At 39.8% G+C, this 22,553-nt stretch overlaps 1 protein-coding gene across 6 annotated transcripts in view; it reads left to right on the plus strand.

Annotated features, from left to right (window-relative positions):
* The window catches only part of LMBR1 (limb development membrane protein 1), a 168,019-nt gene that overhangs the window by 81,175 nt on the left and 64,291 nt on the right, over window positions 1-22,553 (plus strand). For all 6 annotated transcript variants that reach the window (XM_017860568.1, XM_017860571.1, XM_017860567.1 and 3 more), the window contains one exon: window positions 1,779-1,851. In XM_017860568.1, coding sequence (XP_017716057.1) covers window positions 1,779-1,851 — 73 coding nt within the window. The remainder of the gene's footprint in view (window positions 1-1,778; window positions 1,852-22,553) is intronic.

Raw genomic sequence — 22,553 nt, forward strand, 5'->3', positions numbered from 1 at the left:
AGACATGTGGGTTTTCTCTGGGATTCCTCTCCCCTGACCCATTGCATCCAGTAGATCCTCTCTGTGTACCACTCTTTCTCCTCGGGAGTAGCATTTTCAGCCTATATGTTCCCTCCTTGGAGAGGGCTTGCTGGCTGGCCGCTTAGGTATCCCTTCCCCTTTTCTTCCTATTGCGTTCTTCCTCATAGGATAGTCATTCTTTGTCATTATTTGTTTGTATATTTATTTGTTGACTACTGTTGATTATTATTTTAGTATTTATTTTTTCTCACCTTCCAAGTCAGGCTTCTCAAGGATCAAGTTGGTATGTGTGCCAGTGATGAGTTCAGTGCTAAGTCATAGGGGACCGTAAAGATTTGTTGAAAGGCTGAGAATTATTGGATTGCTTCAAATACATTTCACACCAGCTGTATAAATTTGACATCTGACAGGGATTGCATGATTTGAAAATCTGTTTTCTGAAAATACTTTAAAATCTGAAAGGAGATGTATATATGGTTTCTATCTTTTTGTCCATTAGCTCCTCACAATTTATTTTTTTTGCTGAGTGTAAGTAGTTTGAAGGTGAGGATATGGAACACTGATATCAGCTCTAGACTTCTCTCAGATTTTCCCTACAGCTAGGAAGATAATAAGGATCCTCTCAGAAGGATAGCTATGTTAACAAAACTAGAATTAAATCAATTTTAGTTTTTTTAACAATGCAGACAATATCCCATACAACTGGTAAATTATTAGTGTGGTTTTTTTTTTTTTGGAACTACTGTTGTATAACTTGGTTTATATGTAAACATACCCCTTCTCTAGATTTCGGTCTATTGGATGATTTTGATAATTTTGATAATACCAATCTTTAATATTCATGGAGCGTTTTTAGTACATACAGATGATATAAATGGAAAGTATTGCATGTTTCTGATGTAGTTTATGGATTTCTTGTTTTAGACATTATGTAGGTAAATGTAAATGAGAAAACAAATGTTGGACTGGGTGTCTGTTCCTTCTATCTCTAAAATGTTGGCTTGGGCATGTATTTACTGTAGTTATTTACCATAATTAGTTTTTTGGCTGTTTAAAATTGACACATGTAGGCCGGGCATGGTGGCTCATGCCTATAATCCCAGCACTTCGGGAGGCTGAGGCAGGCAGATCGCCTGAGGTCAGGAGTTCAAGACCAGCCTGGTCAGCATGGTGAAACCTGTTTCTACTAAAAATACAAAAATTAGCTGGGCATGGTGGTGTGCCATATATAGATGGTGGTGTGCCATCTATAGTAGCTGCCTATAGTCCTAGCTACTAAGGAGGCTGAGGCGGGAGGATTGCTTGAACCCGGGAGGTGGAGGTTGCAGTGAGCTGAGATTATCATGCCACTGCACTCCAGCCTGGGCAACAGAGTGAGACTCTGTCTCAAACAAACAATAAATAAATAAATAAAAAAATTCATACATGTAGCCCGCATCTCAGAATGTCACTAAAAAACCCTAAAATTCATACATTTGTTGGCCATTGAGAAGAGTTCCTTAGTTTAATCCCTTAAACTTTAAAAATATCCAATTTAAATGTATATAGGGTTTGTGATAACTTTTGATGTATTTGGTTATATACTAAAGTATTTATACTTAATTTGTAAATAAAATAGTTGGAGCTTTTTTATTTTGGGTTCTTAGAAATTTTTATGACTACATTATCTAAAATAAATAGACCAAATAGCCTAAATGGTCTCATAAGCATTAGTTTTGTAACGTTGCATTGTTGAATAGTTTTATCTTTAAATTTAGATTCTTGAAGACCTGGATGAACAAATTTATATCATTACCTTAGAGGAAGAAGCACTCCAGAGACGACTAAATGGTATGTATATATTACATATTTAGACTGGGATAAAAAAACTTTAATTTCAAAAAGATAGGTAATTGAAGGGAAAAAACATAAACCTTTCTGTATCTTGTGCTGCTGCAAGAGAAGGACACTTTAGAGTAACAAAAGAAGTTCCCTGGTGAAGAGACGTTTATTGCAGACCCTGGCTGAGATGAGCTGTAACCTAGCAAGACCCATTCTTTGTGAGACTTTGGCCACTGAGGGACTAGGCACCTCTCTACTGCCAACTGTGTTTATGTTTTAAGCATATGACTTTAAAGTTTAATTTTTAATTACTGATCGTTTTTGAGGAACCAATGAAGAAAAGAGTTATGATATAGCTTAACAGAAAGTATAGGTAAATTTTCTTTAATTTTACTTAAGTAATTTTCACATGTTGAAAAACCGGTCTCCCACCAACAATCAGATAATTAATAGCTAACTGCATTTCAGAAACATGATTCAAGAGTAGATATAAAATAGAAGGTTAGTTTATGAAATACTGAGAAATAGGTAGATACCTACTTTCTTTAGTTATAAATAGTGAATTTAAATCATCACCCCAAAAGTGTTCATAATATTTTAGAGCTTTTTTCTTAGATCCAAGAATTTCAGTTTGTATCTGTTCTAGAGGGTTCTTGTCAGTAACATTCTATAATTTGATACAGATAAACTTTTAGACTGGAACTACATATGTTTTTTATTCTTCTAGTTTAATTAAAACTACTCTAATATTTAAACCTGTTTAATTTCAGAGATATAAACTTTAGTCAACAATGTCAGCTTTATAAAGTTTCCTTAAAGCAGTGAATATTATAATAAATGTATCCTATTTGGATAACCATGCTGCTGTGCAGTGAGCCTGCCTGCGTGGTGAAGAATATGTGTCAAGCTTCTGCCTGCCTGCCTGCCTGTGGGATTGTTTCAGCCTCAGGCAGCCGCCGCTTCTGTTTCACAGATGAGGAGGCTGACACCCAGGAAGGGTAAAATGTAGCCCCCCATGAACTGAAGAACTTGAATTGACTTCAATCAAAACAAAATAAAATCCAAAAATACAGCCTTTCTCACTTTCCCCTTCCACAGTAGGAAAAATATAAAAGGCCTTTCTAGAGTCTTTATAAATCCTCTGGCTCCTCAAATTTAAAAGTGGCTGACCATACGTAAAGAAGTTGAAAAGGAAACCCTTGCTAGATGGCTAAATGTATCATAAAATGAAGCCAAGTCAAAGTCAGTAAAAACACCTCCCTGGCGCGGAAATGTTACAGAGAAGAGATGGATGGGACCTGGGGAGGATGGAGGATGGTGTGATAACTAATACTAAGTTCATTGTTTTACACACCATTTTGGTAGGCCGTGCACTATTTATGATCCGTTTGGTAGATTGTCTGAAATCTTTTCAGTGAAACTCTTAAGTGATATGTTAGGATAATTATGATTTTGCTATTTGCTGCTGGTTAGCCACTGTGGACTATTTCAGGTGGAAAATAAAGAGCTAAATGATTTATGTTTACAACGTACATGGTTCTATGGCAAAATGGACATTTTGACTAATACAGATGAGGAATTGTGAGCTTCAGTAGAGTATGCTTAGAAAAATGTGTAGGAAAGCAAGACTGAAAAATCACGACTTACCATTTCTTCAGAAAATAGAAATAGGAGGTTAGTAAGAGAAACCATCCCCTGGATTTTATTTAATCTAGTATTATGACTATTGTGTTTTGTTATAGCAGTTACTGTCTATTTTAAATTATGAAACAAAAGTAAAGTGTTTATTGTTTTACTTTCGCTATTAAAAGAATTCCAGAATAATGAGAGTAAAATTCTTTTAAAAAATACAAATTCCTTTGCGGATTTATCATAGGGTTCCTGGCGGTGCTTTCTTAGTGTGTGTTGGAATATGTAGTGTGCATTGCAGGAATCTCTGGGGTGTCAGCGTGGCTTACTCTGAGCTCCGTTGTACAGTTATGCGAAAAAACGTGACAGCCAGCACCAACAAGTGCTTCACTGTGGAAATAACACTACTTTTTAAAAAAGTAACATGAGTTATTGTGTTAGTTATGATATTGCTGGAGTTGAATTTTCATGCCTGGTTTTAAAAATAATCAGTATAGCTTTGTGTTGGAATGCCTGACTGTGACTTCTCAATTGTTTATTTGACACTTGATGGTGCTATAGGTATAAAGTTATTGGGAGGTTTTGTTCTTGTTAATATTGTTATTGTTTCATGGAATGTTAGTAAAGCAAAGCTGTGTGCTGTGATAATGTTAGTTGGTATCCTGAATAAGCCATCCTGTTATCAGCCACTCTCTACCCTTTCTCCTTTCCCTTTTTGCTTATTGCACATCTTAATTAGGCACTAAATATTGTGCAGATGAATTAAGATGCTGAGTCTCAAGATCATAGGCTAGTTGACTGAAGAAGAGGAGAAAAAAGGACAAGAATTTATAGATTTTTATCTAGTACTTAACTACTTGAAAAAAGAAAGAGAGAGAAAGGAATTCTGTGTTTCTGAGACAGGAGGGAGCCCCAGAGCACCTGTCGTTTGGCTAAGACAGCACCTCCCTCATGTCCCTGTTGTCGTGGCAGGAGTAGAGAGATGTCCACAGAACTCACTGTGATCGCGGCAGGCGGCCTTCCCCTTCCCCGCAGCACACAGCCTCCCCTCTGCCATCTGCTTTGGGACTGTCAGGACTAATGGGCACATTTTGTCTGTCACTCCTCTTTATCATGGTTAGCACATGGAACCCAGAACATCCAGGCTCCTTGTACCCTGGACTCTGCCCCCATGTCTCTATACATCCCATTTCTGACCTGATTTTCCACTTTCCTCTAGCTTCTGAAACTTTCTGTTTGTGCCATTTGGAACTGAGAGTTAACTCATGAACAAAACCCCTGTATCTTCAACTGCCACTTTCTTGCTCAAAGAAACTTGGCACACATTCCTGCCACCCGCTTATGCAATGGCTCGCTTCTACCCACATCCTTCATTTGGCTGGTCCTGGAGTTTGAGGAGGTGCCCTCCTGTTCCCTTTTACTACTCTCCAGCACTTTGGATCTCATGTCATCAGACCGTGACCTAGTCCTGTCATTTGCTCACCTCCCAGGCCTTTTCTGCTCCCTTCTGGAGGATTTTTGCTCCTCATTTCTAATCCTTCTCTGATTCTGTGCCTTTTTCGTGGTGATTTTGTGTCTGTGCATGTGTCCTTCCCACTCCGGGGCACTCCTTCCCTGTCCCTGTGGTTGTCTGCCTCACCCACTCATGCCTGTGACATAACCCACTCAAGTTCTTTTGCGTAATCTTACAATGAAGCATCCTACTCTCCACCTACCACCTCTTTTTCCAGTTCACTTCTTCTAGCACTCCCATTTCCTACAATTCTTCAGTGTGGAGATTTAACATGCCCTGATCCTAACACCTTTTTCTCACCTCCTCTCCATCATTTCCCCATCCCCCTACTTCCTTGCACAGTTTCCATTCCTGGGCTGTTAGAATCAGTCCCCTGCATACACTCTTAGCTCCCTTTCATGGTCTTGCTGGATTGTACTGGAACCAGTGAGACCTGAGCCTTCATTCTGCTCTCCTCTCACTGTTCTGTGCTCTCACTCCTGGCTGGCTGACTGACCCTCCTGCCTGGCCTTCCTTTATATATGTGACCAGTATCCTAAATTAACTTTATATTCTCCTGGATGACTTTATTCTGTCTTTTCTTCCCTCAGATCTTCATCATCCTTAATCTCCATTGGTGACCTTGTTTTCTGTTTTCTTAAGAAAATAGAAGCAATCATAAGAGAATTTTCACAAGCTTTTTTCTTCATGCCAACCCACCTCCCTGCAGCTCCCCTCACACCTGCTGCCTTTTCCCTCGATGCTGTGGCTGAATTGTCTGTGTGCCTGTCTAATGTTAGCGCTCCGCTGGTGCCCTGGATTCCATCTCTTCTCGCCGATTCAAGGACACGATCTAGCAGTTCTACTCTTTCTGTCTCTCTCTCTGTCATGATCCAGTTTTTCCCCAACTGGATCCTTTCCATCTGCATAAAGATATGCTATAATTTTCCCAGAAAGAGACAGAGGAAGGAATCTGCCTTGACCCCGTATCTCCTCCAGCTCACCACCCATTCCTTTGGTCTTCTTGGCAAAGCTCACAAGAGTTGTGTGCTCATGGGTTTCACATTTTGTTTTGAAACTCACTCTTGCTTCTACTGTTCCATGAAATGCCATGGTCAAGTTGGTCTGTGACTTCATAGTCCTTATCTTACTCTCTTTCCTCCTTGAAATATCTTTTATTCCACTTAGTTTTCAGTTCACCATACTTTCCGGTTCCTTTTATTTAATGGGCTGCTTGTTTCTCAGTCTACTTTTCTGGCTTTTCTGTGTCTATAACTTCTTCACCTGGAAAGTCTTATGCCTCCATCCTTCAAATTCTCTATTTGCTGTTACTCCCTTGTTATTTCATCTGGTCTCATGGCTTTAAATACCCCCTGTAAGCTGTGACCTCTACTCTGAGCTTTGAGCTTAAAGATCTAACTGTCTAGTGGACATTTCTGCTTGGATGTCCAATAGGCATCTTAAACATATGTCCAAAGTCAGCTCAAGATCTTACTCCCAGATTTTGCTTCTTTTGCCATCAACCCTTCTCTACAGGTGACAAATCATTCTTCCAGGTACTCAGGTCAAATCCTTGGAGTCTCTTTCTCTTAATTCCCATATGGATTCCTTCTGCAAAGCTGTTGGCTCCAGCTTCATAACAGCTCCAGAATCTGACCATGCCTCACCACCTGTGCTGCCACCACCCTGGTTGGGCAGCAGTCACCCCTTGGAGAGGTTTCTGTGGTAGCTTCCTAATGGCTTCCATGCATGTCTGTCCTGGGCCTAGTGAGTCAGAGAGAGTCTCTGACAATGTGAGTCAGATCTTCCCACTTATTTGCTCCAAGTCCTCAGATGATGGTTTCTGTTTCAGTCTGGACAGCAAGAGTCCTTGGAGTGGCTGCTCACTCCTGCCCCATATCTGATGCCTGCTGTCTCTTCGCTCTTCCCCCACTGAGCCCCTTCCCCTGGGGCATTTTTATTGTGCTTCCCGCCACCTTGTCTCTTCCAGGTCTTTACCTAAATACCCTTTCGTGGAGCTTTCCCACACTCTGGAGTGAGCCTTGTGGGTATCGATTGTATCACTAAGTCCTGCCTCTGCTCTATGCTTCCCCTTTCCTGCATTTTTTTTTCCTATAGCATTTTTTACTATCTCACATGTTAAGTCTTTTAGTAAGTATATTGCCTGTCTCTCCACACTACAACATGAACTCCAGGGATTTATTTATTTAATTATATTGATTGAGACAAGGTCTCACTCTGTCACCCAGGCTGGAGTGCAGTGACACAATCACAGCTCACTGTGGCCTCCACCTCCCAGGCTTAGGTGATCCTTCCCCTTTAGCCTCCTGAGTAGCTAAGACTACAGGCGCCCACCACCATACCCGGCTAATTTTTGTGTTTTTTTGTAGAGACAGGGTTTTGCCCAGGCTGGTGTCAGACTCCTGGGCTTAAGTGATCTGCCAGCCTTGGCCTCCCAAAGTGTTAAAATTACAGATGTGAGCCACTGCTCCTGACTGGGGCAGGGATTTTTGTAAATTACAGATGTGAACCACTGTACCTGACTGGGGCAGGGATTTTTGTAAATTACAGGTGTGAGCCACTGCACCTGACTGGGGCAGGGATTTTTGTAAATTACAGGTGTGAGCCACTGCACCTGACTGGGGCAGGGATTTTTGTAAATTACAGGTGTGAGTCACTGCATCTCACTGGGGCAGGGATTTTTGTAAATTACAGGTGTGAGCCACTGCACCTGACTGGGGCAGGGATTTTTGTAAATTACAGGTGTGAGCTACTGCACCTCACTGGGGCAGGGATTTTTGTTAGTTTTCTTTTCCTCTGTAACCTGATTCTATAATGTTGCTAGACACATGGTGGATATGTGGTAAACATGTGTCCCATAAGTAAATTAATAGATGAAAAACGCACTTGATGGAGAGTTGTCATTTTACCATAGAAGTGAAGAAGGAAGAGAAAGTAAAATTTGGTGGCAAGATCAGACAGAATCACTTGGAGAGATTTCTTAGGAAGGCACATAGTGGAGACCGCCAAGGATACACCAAAGTTGAGGGACAGGAAGACCATATGCATGGAGTGTTAGTGAAGAGGCTGAAATAAGACAGTTTTCCCCTTACTGTTTTGGCCATGGAGTATGAGTAATCAAGAACCATTTCTGCTCCAACACTCCTAAAGAGTAGCGCAACAGAAAACCCCATTACATTAATTGTGGTAGAAAACCTTTTGTAATTCCTTCCCAGCGTGAAGAGGATACACACACACACACACACACACACACACACACACACAGACATTCAACATGTTTAAATGTTTAAGTAATGCAATGGCATTAATTGAAATAATTAGCATTTGTGTGTGTATAGCCTATGGGTATACTGGGTAACTTTAGAAGTAGTACCATAATGAATAGAAATTATTTTTTGTTGTTTAAGTTCAAAACCTCCGGAGTTCTTTTAATTTATTTAAAATATTGTAGTTTTGAACTTAATAATTCAACTCATTTTCTTTAGATACTATTTTCATCTTCATGATAAAAAGTTAGTGTATCACTTCTTATAGCAGTTACTTTCCTGCTTGATTCTAATCTTTTCAGTGATTCACGCCTGTAATCCCAGCACTTTGGGAGGCTGAGGCAGGCAGATCGCCCGAGGTTGGGAGTTCAAGACCTGCCTGGCTGTCATGGTATGACCTGGTCTCTCTTAAAAATACAAAAATTAGCGGGTGTGGTGGCAGGCACCTGTAATCCCAGCTGCTTGGGAAGCTGGGGCAGGAGAATCGCTTGAACCTGGGAGGCGGGGGTTGCAGTGAGCCAAGATTGCGCCATTGCACTCCAGCCTGGGCAACAGAGCGAGACTCCATCTTAAAAAAAAAAAGTCCTTGCCATTGAAGCGTGTATTAATAGTTATTCTTAAGAGCACAGATGATATTGTTGTTTCATTTTTGCTGGGTGTCAGATTGCAATACCTTTTTATCCTGAAAGATAAAGGGATTGAAAAAAAACAAGACATGTCTTATACAAGCTTTTTGTGGAGCTTGTGACCTGTCAGAAGCACTTAATGTCATCATCAGTCCTTGAATCTTGCTGTTTATCACCAAGTTGAATTTGCCAGGGAATTTTATGAAGGTGCCAAGGCTTAGGGTGGCATGTATTCTTTAGAGTGGTTGCTTCTTTAGACTATCTTAGAGTAGTATTCTGTCAGAGGCATTTTCAGTTATCATTGGCAAGGTGATTTGCTCATTTGGTCTTTACATTCTTTCATATAACACACTTAATGATATATGGAAGCTCACATTAGATTTTCTTCTGTCCTCTAAATTACTTTCATATTGGCTTCCTCTAGGCATTCTTCTAGGTTCTGGCAATGACAATCCTATAAATACTATTTGCTGTTAGTTACATCACTGAAGGGAGAACATTTTGAATTTATCAGACGCTGGGCCACTTTGAGACATGTCTGATATTAGCGTGAAAGTGATCAGATATCATCAAAAAACATTTGTGTCCAAGGATCTGAAATGGTCAGAGATTCCTTGTTATAATTTATTCAGCTTCTTGGGCTCTTTAATCCCAATTTATGACAATAAAATGCAGCCCCAAGAAATGATGTTTTTGCAAGATAAAATGAGGTGACTGCCAGAGAATATGCTAATATAAAATCAGTAAATGAGGAATGCTTTGGAATAATAAACTATAGAATGAGTTAAATATCATATATTTTATGAAATATATATAGAGAGAATTGTATAAAAATGATCCAAATTGGCTGGGTGCAGTGGCTCACGCCTGTAATCCCAACATTTTGGGAGGCTGAGGCAGGTGGATCAGCTGAGGTCAGGAGTTCAAGACCAGCCTGGCCAACATGGTAAAACCCCGTCTCTACTGAAAATACCAAATTAGCCGGGCGTGGTGGCACATGCCTGTAATCCCAGCTACTCGGGAGGCTGAGGCAGGAGAATCACTTGAACCTGGGCAGCAGAGGTTGCAATGAGCCGAGATCATGCCGGTGCACTCCAGCCTGGACAACAGAGCGAGAGTCCGCCTCAATAAAGAAAAAAAAATCCAAATTTGTGTAATAGAAGATGAATTTAATATTTCCGAGCTGCTTTTTCAACTGCAACCTAGATAGATGATGGTATTCCCAATAGTAGCTTATATAAATATAAAGGTTTAAAAATTATCTTAACGTCTTATCTAGTTTAGATCTAGTAGCTTATATCTAAAGTAGAAAAAGCCAAACCATTGTTTTAATTGTACATAGCATTATATAGTGTTCCTAAAGTTGATTGTTTAACAATTTCTATTTTGCAGTCATTAATAATGAAAGTATATTTGCATTTTCACAGTTATGTTGGATCTCAAAAGCCTCACATTACTAGGTCAATAGCCATAATTTTGTGGATATGTCAGAAGTAAAAAGAAACTATTATTTTATTAATTATTAGCATTACAAGTGGAATATATGTAGATACAGAGTCTCTGAGTGTATGGGCTACTCTCTCCTTTGTAGACAGTAACAGTGTTAGTCCATGTTGAAATAGATACGTTAGAGATTTGAATGTCCTGGCTTCAGTTTTCAAATGCTTTCTGGAGTTTGCCTAATCAGCATTAGCCCTGTGGTGTACAGTAAGTAGTGTTTGCTTAGAGAGATGGAAACTGTTTGCTCTGTGAATTATTAGGAGATTTGGGCTTTAACAACAAAGTTGTTTGCCTAAGTGATTAGAAATAATTTATAGTATTTGAGTGACTTCACATTCTTTGTGATAGAGATCACTTTGGTCAAATTTAAAGTAATAAGTATAATCAAATTTTAAAGAGCTTCTTGGATAATATTTTCTAATCAAACTTTGTTTTGGTTATATGCTAAATTAAAAGTTAAATGTGACATCAATCTGTTTATGTTAGAGGTATCTACTTCCAAATAGTATTCATTATGAGACTAAGTTTAGAACACTGAATTGTTTAGGGAGATAATTGCATTGCATCAATTATTTGAAGGGCTTGCATATCTAATTGGAAATTTGTATTTGTTTTAAAAAATACATTTTATATTTTAAATTAAATACTTAATATCTCTCCTTTTATATATGAAGGCGGTCTTATATATTAAGAAAGTTATAAGGACCATTTAGTTATTGAATAAATATTGGACTTTGGGAAATTCTGTTATCTTGGAAGCAAAATATTTTAATACCACACTAGTTTTCAGCTTAAGAATAAAGCTGGGAAAAGTTGCCTTCAGCTGTTAGTTTTCCTGAATCCAAAGAGACGGGTGGGACAGGATCAAAAATACTTATTTGATCAAAGTTATTGGCTCTGAAGTTATTCTTACCTATGTAAGAAAGATGAAAGGTGTTGTTTTTATTGCATGTTAGTAACAGTGTAATTTTGAACTAATTGGTGTTGAACTGCCAATCACCTAAGGGGAATGCAAATAGATACTCTTACAATTTCCTTTGAGGTAGTGAAATCTTATGTTGGGGCTGGAAGAAAAACAGAATAATACCATTAAATTGACCTTAAATGAGCTGCTTTGTGGTTTTCTTGGAGAATCCCTTTTTATTTCTCATGACTTGTCCAAACAGGTTTTGTCTACCAGTTTGACTTAATGACTAGACAATGCCGACACTGGACATTTTAGATTCATCTGGAAATAAAGTAATGATAATGCAGTCCCTCAGGATATTTTAAAGTTTTGGTATAACTTAAATCCACATAGTACCTCAGGATTTGTTAAATTTTTGGTAACTTAAATCCACATNAATGCAGTCCCTCAGGATATTTTAAAGTTTTGGTATAACTTAAATCCACATAGTACCTCAGGATTTGTTAAATTTTTGGTAACTTAAATCCACATAATACCTCAGGATTTGTTAAATTTTTGGTAACTTAAATCCACATAGTACCTCAGGATTTGTTTCCAGTATGTCATAATTTCTTACCATAGTCATTGTTTCCTTCTGGTCATTTATAATGAAATATTTACTCACAAAAGCTTACATTTCTTCCTTAAGTGTTGCTCTATTATAATAAAGGGTGGCCTTGTCCTTGAATAATGTGTCATCCCAGATGAATCTAGTCGTTTAATAAAAGTATGATTTAGTTGAGGACAGCAAGAATGTAGTTTTGATTTTTATATTCATTTCAGTCAGTATTTATTAATTACCTATTGTGTGCCTAGTATTATATCACCTGCAAACAAAAGCACAACATTTCAGAAATGCCATTTTAGTTATTTTCCTTTGAAGAATCGTACGTTGAGTGGTCTAGACATTTGTACTGAGCTCTGTAAACATACCCACAAAATAGGCATTTTTGTCTTTTCACTTAATTTCACATTGGCAGCAGAAATACTGTCTATTCTGATGTCCAGTCTCTTCCAAAATTCTGAATACTCATGAGCTGATTTTTTTTTTTTTTTTTTTTTGAGACAGAGTCTTGCTCTGTCGCCCAGGCTGGAGTGCAGTGGCCGGATCTCAGCTTACTGCAAGCTCTGCCTCCCAGGTTCACCCCATTCTTCCGCCTCAGCCTCCCAAGTAGCTGGGACTACAGGCACCCGCCACCTTGCCTGGCTAATTTTTTGCATTTTTAGTAGAGACGGGGTTTCACCATGTTAGCCAGGATGGTCTCGATCTCCTGACCTCGTGATCCTCCCGTCTCAGCCTCCCAAAGTGCTGGGCTTACAGGCTTGAGCCACCGTACCCGGCCTCATGAGCTGATTTTTTCTAGCCTTCAGCTGGTTACTAGAATAATAGATCTTTGCATGAATGGGGAATGAATATAGTTTGGAATTGTATTTCCAGTCAATGAAATATAGAAGTTAAATGAGCATTAATTACAGATACACAGTTTAATTGATAAAGAATGGAGATAAAAGTAAAATATATTTATTACTGAGAATATTATGTAGTTTAAACTTTGATTCAAAGACACCTGAAAATCTTACAGAGCTGTGCTTTCTGTAAATCACATTATATGGAAATGCTCATTCATTATGTAACTTAATTGCTTCCCCCTTTGCTGTGGCTGCCAGAAACTCAAAACTAACTTTGTAATCAAAGTTTAGTAGCTTGTGTCACATGACCTGAATATTTCTGTACTAGCTTTATCCCTCGTCTCATATATATATCAATTATATATTAACAAGTTAAGTGATTAAACTCATGAGCTCTGAAAATGCTATATAACGTGTCAGTGGATTTGAGACCTCAGGGTCTGCGAAAGGGAGGGTGTTCGATGGCTTTCTCTTCAGTGATGGGCAGAAATGAGCAAGGAGCTGCAAAGGGGATGGATTTACTTCTCCTAGAAACCTGGGATAAGACTGGAATTTTGTGATTCCCCAAAGGGGCTTAGAAAAAGAGGCCTCTGAATTCCCTTAGTGAGATTGCATTTGCCCCTGTGTCTGATGTTGCTGGCCTTGTGTTGTTGTTCTGAATCCTCCTTTCAGTCTCTACCTTTGAGAAAGGACCATTCTTTGCACCTAGAGAGACCCAGTGAGGTTTCCTCCTCCTAAATCAGTTTTTCTGGCCAGTTGGTCCCTAGTCCTAGGAACAGAATTGAATTGCTATACCTTTTAGCTGGTTTGTCACTGTTTGAGGGAGTGTCTGACTTGATTAGAGATGAAGGGAACAACAGAGGTGGATAGAGAAAAATTACCAGTTGTTTAAGGTTGAGTGAAGAAGACCAAGATGAATATCTAGAACAAGTGGTTCCCACTTGAGTTACCAATTAATGGGAGAGACAAATAAGAATTCATACCTAATTCTCAGAAGTAGTTAGAACGTCCAAGGAAATGTCATTAGAACAGAAAAAGGCTGATACTGAGAACTTGAAAAAAATGAAAAGCTTAATAGACAAACAAAAAAAGAAATAGTCCTTATGGTAGTCAGAATAATGGTTTCCTAAAGATGTCCAAGGCCTAATCCCCAGACCTTGTGAATATGTTACCTTACATGGCAAAAGGGACTTTGCACATAGGATCAAGTAAAGGATCTTTTTACTTTTTACTTTTTACTTTAAAGATTATTCTGGATTATGGAGTGGGCCCACTGTAATCACAAGAGTTGGTGTAAGTGAAGGCTGAGATGGTCAGAGAAGGAGACATTGGTAATGGAAGAAGAGGTTGGAGTGACTCAAGGAAGGGACCATGAACTGGAGAATGCAGGTGGCCCCCAGGGGCTAGAAAAGACAAGGAAATGGTTGCTCCCTTAGAGTCTCCGGAAGAATTACAGTTCTGCTAACACCTTGATTTTAGGACTTCACACTTCCAGAACTGTAAGACGATAAATTTATGTTGTTTTAAGCCAGAAACTTTATGGTAATTTGTTGCAGCAGCCATAGGAAGCTAATATAGTCCTTCAAAAATTGAATTAATCATCTGGCAGAATCAAGGGGAAGAACTATTTTGTCACATACCAAAAGTACAAAAGAAGGCAACTATTAATGAAAATAGACATGAAGTGCAGAGCTAAGATACTGATGTAAATAACAGGCATCTAAAAGGAGAAAAAAGAACAAGTAGGTAAATAAAAAGTAGAAGAAAATATCAGTGAGCTTAAGAAAGACTTGAGTTCAGGTTAAAAGGCCACAGACTCCTAGGCAAGATTATTCAATAGAAAAAAAGATCTGGATTTAGTTTGTAAGATTCCTGAATTCCGAAAATAATGGAAAAGAAAAGCCCTTACGAACTTTCACATAGAAAAATTCCAGACAAAGAAGAGAGAGATCAACATCAAGCTTCCCATTTGCAACCTGCTGCTGGTTGCTGACTAGCACCTATAGTTGTAAGGGAGGAATAAAGACTGCAGTTAAAAACTCAGCTGAGTGTGGGGCGTGCACCGATGGTCCCTGCTACTCGGGAGGTGGGAGTATAAGCTTGAGCCCAGAAGTTTGAGTCTAGCCTGGGCAATAAAGTGACCCTGTCTCTTAAAAAAAAAAAATTCATATATTCCCAAAGATGTCATTCATCTGTTACGCATTCGCTCATTTGTTTATTTTATATCTGTATATTGAGCATCTAATTTGTGCCAAACACTATTTTAGCTTCCATATTGAAGGAAACATTTGGTAACATTTGAAACATTTGGTAACTAAATATTGTTGAAACTGTCGCAGCAAGATCCAGGAGTTGGGGGCATGGGTGGGCAGCGATGAGAGAATGACTAAAGTGTTGTGAGAGCTTTACCTTGGTGTGGGGTTACTCAGAAAAGCATCCCTGTGGGGCTAGGACTGTGTGATGCTGATATTAAAGTATATCTAAGTATGAGTATTAAAAATGGGAAATAACCATTGAACCGCCAAATCAACATGGGAAAAAAGGATAAACAAAAGTTTCACTAGCTGAGAAAGAAGAAAATGAAGAAGTAAAGAGCAAATTAAAATGAGCAGAGATTACAAAATTACATAAAAAGAGAAAGAGCACTAGTCTTCCTGTTAAGTCAACTTGTGGATGGCAGTACTTTCAGTCCCTTGATGTCACTGTCTGGCCTCTGAGCCCAAGCCAAGCCATCGCGTCCCCTGTGACTTGCACGTATACGCCCAGATTGCCTGAAGTAACTGAAGAATCACAAAAGAAGTGCAAACGCCCTGCCTCGCCTTACCCATGACATTCCACCACAAAAGAAGTGAAAATGGCCAGTCCTGGCCTTAAGTGATGACATTATCTTGTGAAATTCCTTTTCCTGGCTCATCCTGGCTCAAAAGCTCCCCACTGAGCACCTTGTGACCCCACTCCTGCCCGCCAGAGAACAACCCCTCTTTGACTGTAATTTTCCTTTACCTACCCAAATCCTATAAAACGGCCCCACCCTTATCTCCCTTCGCTGACTCTCTTTTCGGACTCAGCCCGCCGGCACTCAGGTGATTAAAAGGCTTTATTGCTCACACAAAGCCTGTTTGGTGGTCTCTTCACACGGACACGCAGGACAGTCACTGTTGAGCTGCTGGAAAATCCTCTTTGAAGTTTGCTCTGTGTCTAAACTTCTAATTATATGAAATTATTTCCTCATTTTTAAACTCATTTGGGTTTAGTTTTCTGATTCAGTATATAGTATCCTAATAGATACACCCCCTTTTTACAGATGAAAACACTGAGGTTCAGAGAGGCATAAACCTAAAAGGATGAGAAGTTAAGAGGAGAAAATCACAATAAAATTTTGGAATTTAAAAGACCTGAGAAAACTTAGCGGACTTGAGTAACCAGTTTCACAGACCCAAGGAAACTAAATCCTAAGCCATTTGTGCTTGATTTATACCCCAGAATCCCCAAAAGTCTCAAAAAAGTGGCACCACCAGATGAAGTAGAGTGAGCTACTTCGTAAGAGAATTGATTGGAATCCTGTTTATGTAATGGTTTGATCCCCACATCTTTCGCTCCATTGAAGATACCAGTGTTCTAAAGGTTTGTATCATGAGGGGGTGTTGAATTTTATCAAATGCTTTTCAGTATCAAATGAAATGATCATATGAGTTTTGTCCTTCATTCCATTGATACGATGTATCACATTGGTTGATTTGTGTATGTTGAACCATCCTTGCATCTCAGATAAATGCCACTTCATCACGAATGATGTTTTTAATGTGTTGTTGAATTTGGTTTGCTAGTATTTTGTTGAGGATTTTTGCATCAATATTTATCAGAGATGTTGGTCTGTAGTTTTCTTTCTTTGATGTGTCTTGGTATCAGGGTATTACTGGCCCCTTAAAATGAGTTTGGAAGTATTTCCTCCTCCTCTGTTTTTCAGACTAGTTTGAATAGGATTGTTATTAGTTCTTTTTTACATGTTTGGTAAACTTCAGCAGTGAAGCCATCAGGTCCTGGGGTTTTCTTTATTGAGAGACTTTTTATTACAGGTTTGATCTAGTTACTTATTAATGATCTGTTTAGGTTTTAGATTTCTTTGTGGTTCAGTCTTGGTAGGTTGTATGTGTCTAGAAATTTGTCCATTTTTTTCTAGATTTTCCAGTGTACTGGCATGTAATTACTCACAGTAAATACTAATGATCCTTTGAATTTCTGTGATGTCAGTTGTGATGTCTTCTTTTTCATCTCTGATTTTATTTGGATCTTCTCTTTTTTTTCTTGGTCTGGCTAAAGTTTTGTCAACTTCAAAACAACTTTTGTTTTATTAATCTTTTGTATTCATTTCAATTTTATTTATTTCTGCTTTGATCTTTATTATTTCTTTTATTAATTTTGGATTTGGTTTGATCTTGCTTTTCTAATTCTTTAAGATGCATCATTAGATTATTTGAAGTTTTTTGTCTTTTTTTATGTAGGCACCTGTAGCTATAAACTTCCCTCTTAGTGCTGCTTTTGCTGTATCCCATAGGTTTTGGTATACTGTGCTTCCATTATCATTTGTTTCAATAAAGTTTTCAATTTCTCCCTTAATTTCTTCATTGACCCACTGGTCTTTCAGGAGCATTTTGTTTAATTTCCGTGTGCTTGTATAGTTTTGAAAATTACTCTTGTTGATTTTTTGTTTTATTCCATTATGGTCAGAGAAGATGCTTGACATTATTTCATTTTTTTTTTTTTTTTTGAGACGGAGTTTCGCTCTGTCGCCCAGGCTGGAGTGCAGTGGCCAGATCTCAGCTCACTGCAAGCTCTGCCTCCCGGGTTTACGCCATTCTCCTGCCTCAGCCTCCCGAGTAGCTGGGACTACAGGCGCCCGCCACCTCGCCCAGCTAGTTTTTTGTATTTTTTTTTTTTTTTTTAGTAGAGACGGGGTTTCACCGTGTTAGCTAGGATGGTCTCGATCTCCTGACCTCGTGATCCACCCGTCTCGGCCTCCCAAAGTGCTGGGATTACAGGCTTGAGCCACCGCGCCCAGCCCTATTTCAATTTTTTGAATGTTTTAAGACTTGTGTTGTGACCTAACATGTGGTCTATCCTTGAGAATGATCCATGTGCTGAGAAGAAGAAGGTTTGTTCTGATATCCATTAGATGAAATGTTCTGTAAATATCTGTTAGGTCCATTTGTTCTACAGTACAGATTGAGTCTGATGTTTCTTTTTGATTTTCTGTTATTGGAAGATCTTTCCAATGCTGAAAGTGGGGTGTTGAAGTCTCTAGCTGTTATTGTATTGAGGTCTCTCTTTCCCTTTAGCTCTAATAATATATGCTTTATATATCTGGATGCTCCAGTGAGTGCATATATCTTTATAATTGTTACACCCTTTTGCAGAATTGACCCCTTTATCATCATATAATGACTTTCTATGTCTCTTCTTACATTTCTTGTCTTGAAATCTATTTTTCCGATATAAGTATAGCTACTTCTGTGCTTTTCTTGTTTCCATTAGCATGGAATATCTTTTTCTGTACCTTTATTTTCAAGCTAGGTGTATCTGTATAGGTAAAGTGTATTTCTTGTAGGCAGCAGATAATTGGGTTTTGCTTTTTTATCCATTCAGTCACTATGTCTTTTGATTGGAGAGTTTAGTTCATTTACATTCGGTGTTATTATTGATAAGTAAGGACTTCCTCCTGCCATTTTGTTGTTTTCTCGTTTTGTATAGTCTTCTCTTCTTTCCTTCCTGTCTTCCTTTTAGTGAAAGTTATTTTCTCTGGTGGTAGGATTTAATTTCTTGCTTTTTATTTTGGAGTATCCATTGTATGTTTTTCAATTTGATGTTATCGTGAGGCATGCAAATACTATCCTATAACCCGTATTTTAAACCGAGGGCATTTTAACACATTGCAAAAAACAAACAAGCAAAAAGAAAACTAGTACAAACTCTACACTTCAACTTATCCCCACACTTTTAGACTTTGTGTTGTTTCTTTTTATGTCTGACTGTACTGTCTGTGTCTTGAAAAGTTGTTGTAGTTATTATTTTTGATTGGTTCATCATTTAATCTTTCTACTTACGATAAGAGTAGTTTACACACCATAATTACAGTGCTATAATATTCTGTGTTTTTCTGTGTTTACTTATATTACCAGTGAGTTTTGTATCTTCAGATGATTTCTTATGGCTCATTAACATTCTTTTCTTTCTGATTGAAGAACTCCCTTTAGCATTTCTCGTAGGACAGGTCTAATGTTGATGAAATGCCTCAGGTTTTGTTTGTCTGGGAAAATCTTTATTTCTCCTTCATGCTTGAAGGATATTTTCACCAGACATGCTATTCTAGAGTGTAAGTGTTTTTCCCTCAGCACTTTATACATGTCATGCCACTCTCTCCTGGCCTGCAAAGTTTCCACTGAAGTCTGCTGCCAGGTGGATTGGAGCTCCATTGGATGTTGCTTGTTTCTTTTCTCTTGCTGCTTTTGGGATCTTTTCTTTATCCTTGACCTTTGGGAGCTTGATTATTTGAGGTAATTGTCTTTGAGTTAAATCTACTTGGTGTTCTGTAACCTTCTTGTTCTTAAATTTTGATATCTTTCTGTAGGTTTGGGAAGTTTTCTAATATTCTCCCTTTGAATAAATAAACTTCCTACCTTTCTCTCTCTCTGTCTCCTCTTTGCCATCAATAACTCTTAGATTTGCTCCTTTTAGGCTATTTTCTAGATATTGTAGGCATGCTTCATTCTTTTTGATTCTTTTTTCTTTTGTCTCCACTATGTATTTTCAAACAGCCTGTCTTCAAGCTCACCAATTCTTTCTTCTGCTTCATCAGTTCTGCTATTAAGAGACTCTGATGCATTCTTCAGTTTGTCAGTTACATTTTTCAACTCTAGAATTTCTGCATGATTCTTTTTTATTATTTCAGTCTCTTTGTTAAATTTATGTGATAAAATTCTGAATTCCTTCTCTGTATTATCATGAATCTCTTTGAGTTTCCTCAAAACAGCCATTTGAATTCTGTCTGAAAGGTTATATATTTCTCTTTCACCAGGATTGGTCCCTGGTGCCTTGTTTAGTTTGTTTGATGAGGTCATGTTTTCCTGGATGGTCTTGACGCTTGTGGATATTCGTCAGTGTCTGGGCATTGAAGAGTTAAGTATTTATTGTAATCTTCACAGTCCGGGTTTGTATGTGCCTGTCTTTCTTGGGAATGCTTTCTGGACATTCAAAGGAACTTGGGCCCCAAGCCCAATAATGCTGTGGTTCTTGCAGACTAATGCCTCAGTGGGTTTAGATAAGATCCAGAAGAATTCTCTGGATTACCAGGAAGAGACTCTTGTTCTCTTCCCTTACTTTCTCCCAAACAAATGGCATCTCTCTGTGCTGAGCTTCCTAGAGCTGGGATTGGGGTGATGCAAGCACCCCCTGTGGCCCCCGCCACTGGGACTGCGCTGGGTGAGACCTGAAGCCAGCACAGCACTGGGTCTCACTCAGAGCCCACTGTAAACACTACTTGGCTACTGCCTGTGTTCTCTCAAGGCCCTAAGGCTCTACGATCAGTAGTTGGGGAAGCCAGCCAGGTTTGTGTCCTTCCCTTCAGGGTGAAAAGTTCCCTCAGACCCAGGGCAGGTCCAGAGATGCTGTCTGGGAGGCAGAGTTTGAAGTCAGAAACTTTAGAAATCTGGTTGGTGTTCTGTTTTACTGCAGCTAAAGTGGACCTCAAACCACAAGACAAAGTCCTTCCTCCTCTTCCCTGCTCCTTCCACATGCTCCCACCACTACCAGCCCACGGGGAGTTCTGCCAGGCCACTGCCAATGGTCACTTAATGCTCAGAAGCTCTGCAGTCAGCTTGTGGAGAATGTTGCCAGGCCTGGGACTCACCCTGCAGGGCAGTGGGCTCCCCTCTGTCCCAGGGCAGGTCTAGAAATGCTGTTCAATAGCCTAGGCCTGGTTTCGGGGACCCCAAGAGCCCACCTGATACTCTACCCCACTGTGGCCGAGCTAGTACCTAAGCTGCAATACAAAGGACCCTTTACTTTTCCCTTTGCTTTTCTCAAGCAGAAGGAGTCTTTCACTGTAGCTACCACAGCTGGGAATATGCTGCATCAGACCTGGAGCCAGCATGTCTTAGAGTCTCCCCAAGGCCCATGGCATACTAGCTATGTATCACTCCTAGATCTTTGTGGCCCAAGGGCTCTTTAGTCAGTAGGTGATGGATCCTTCCAGAACTGAGTCCCTTAAAAGTAGCAGGTTCCCTTCTGGCCCAGGGTGTATCTAGAAACATCATCCAGAAGTTAGGTCCTAGAATGGGGCCCTCATGACTGTGCCCAGTACCCTATTACACTGCGGCTGAGCTGGTATCCAAAATGCAAGACAAAGTTCTCTTTACTTTCCTCTCTTTGAGCAGAAGGAAGGAGTCACTTTACTTGCTGTGAGCTCTGCTGCCTGGGGTTGGTGGAGAGGTGGTGCAAGCACTCCCTTAGCCACTCTGTCTGGTACATGTTGCCCTAGTCCACTGGCTCTAAGCCCAGCCCAGCACCAGGCCTTGCCTAGGAATTGCAGTTCTTGTATCCTAGACTGCTTTTCAAGTTTGCTTAGGACCCCAGAGCACTGTAGCCCGTGATGGTGAGGCTTGCTGAGAAACTCAAGTTTTGACCTCTGGGATGGGGAATTTCCTTCTGGCTAGGACTGGTCCACATGCTCCCTCTGTGGGCACACACTGGCTAAGCCCAGCATAGCTTTGCTGTCTGCTGTGACAGGGCAGCACTGAGTGCATTGCCAAGTCCCCCGTTTGTTGTGCTCTCCCTCCCCCAAGTACACAGATTCTCTCTCCACACCACGCGGCCACTGCTGGGGGATGGAGGAGGGGTTGGCATCGGTGATTCAAGGCTGTCTTTTCTACCCTCTTCAGTGCCTCTTTCAGGAATATGAAGTTAAAACCAGGTACTGTCAGTGCTCACCTGATCTTTAGTTCTTATGACAGTGCTATTATGACAAAATGAAGATTTCCCAGATCTGAAGGACATGAATTTAGAGATTGAAAGGGGTCATCAGTCCCCAACACAATACATGAAAATGAACTCTCATCAAGAACACGGGGGACAAAGATCCTACACAGTTTGAAAGGGAAATGACAAGCAGTTCACATTCAAAAAGAGAGGAGTAAGAATAGCTTCAGACTTCTCCAAAGCAAAACTAGAAGCCTGAAGACAATGAAGCAGTGCCTTCAGAATTGTGAAGGAGAATTAGTTTTGACCTTGATTTTTTGTGCTTAATCAAACTATAACGTAAGAGCAAAGATAAAGTATTCAGACTTGTATAGTCTTTAAAAATTTACCTCACATTGGCTGGGCATGGTGGCTTACACCTGTAATCCCAGCACTTTGGGAGGCCGAGGCGGGTGGATCACGAGGTCAGGAGATCGAGGCCATCCTGGCTAACATGGTGAAACCCCGTCTCTACTAAAAATACAAAAAATTAGCCGGGTGAGGTGGCGGCGCCTGCAGTCCCAGCTGCTCGGGAGGCTGAGGCAGGAGAATGGTGTGAACCTGGGAGGCGGAGCTTGCAGTGAGCTGAGATCGTGCCACTGCGCTCCAGTCTGAGTGACAGCGAGACTCCATCTTTAAAGAAAAAAATTTACCTCACATTCACCTTTGCTTAGCAAGCCACTCGAGGATATGCACCATCTAAACAAGGGAGTAAATCAAGAAAAGATACGGGCTGTGTAGGAAATAAGAGATGCTCCACAGGAGATGTGGGCAGCCAATCCCAGGGTGAAAGGGTGCAGGAGGCACAGAGG

This window comes from Rhinopithecus bieti, unplaced genomic scaffold (genome assembly GCF_001698545.2).
Source record: "Rhinopithecus bieti isolate Rb0 unplaced genomic scaffold, ASM169854v2 scaffold_50877, whole genome shotgun sequence".
Classification (NCBI taxonomy): Eukaryota; Metazoa; Chordata; class Mammalia; order Primates; family Cercopithecidae; genus Rhinopithecus; species Rhinopithecus bieti.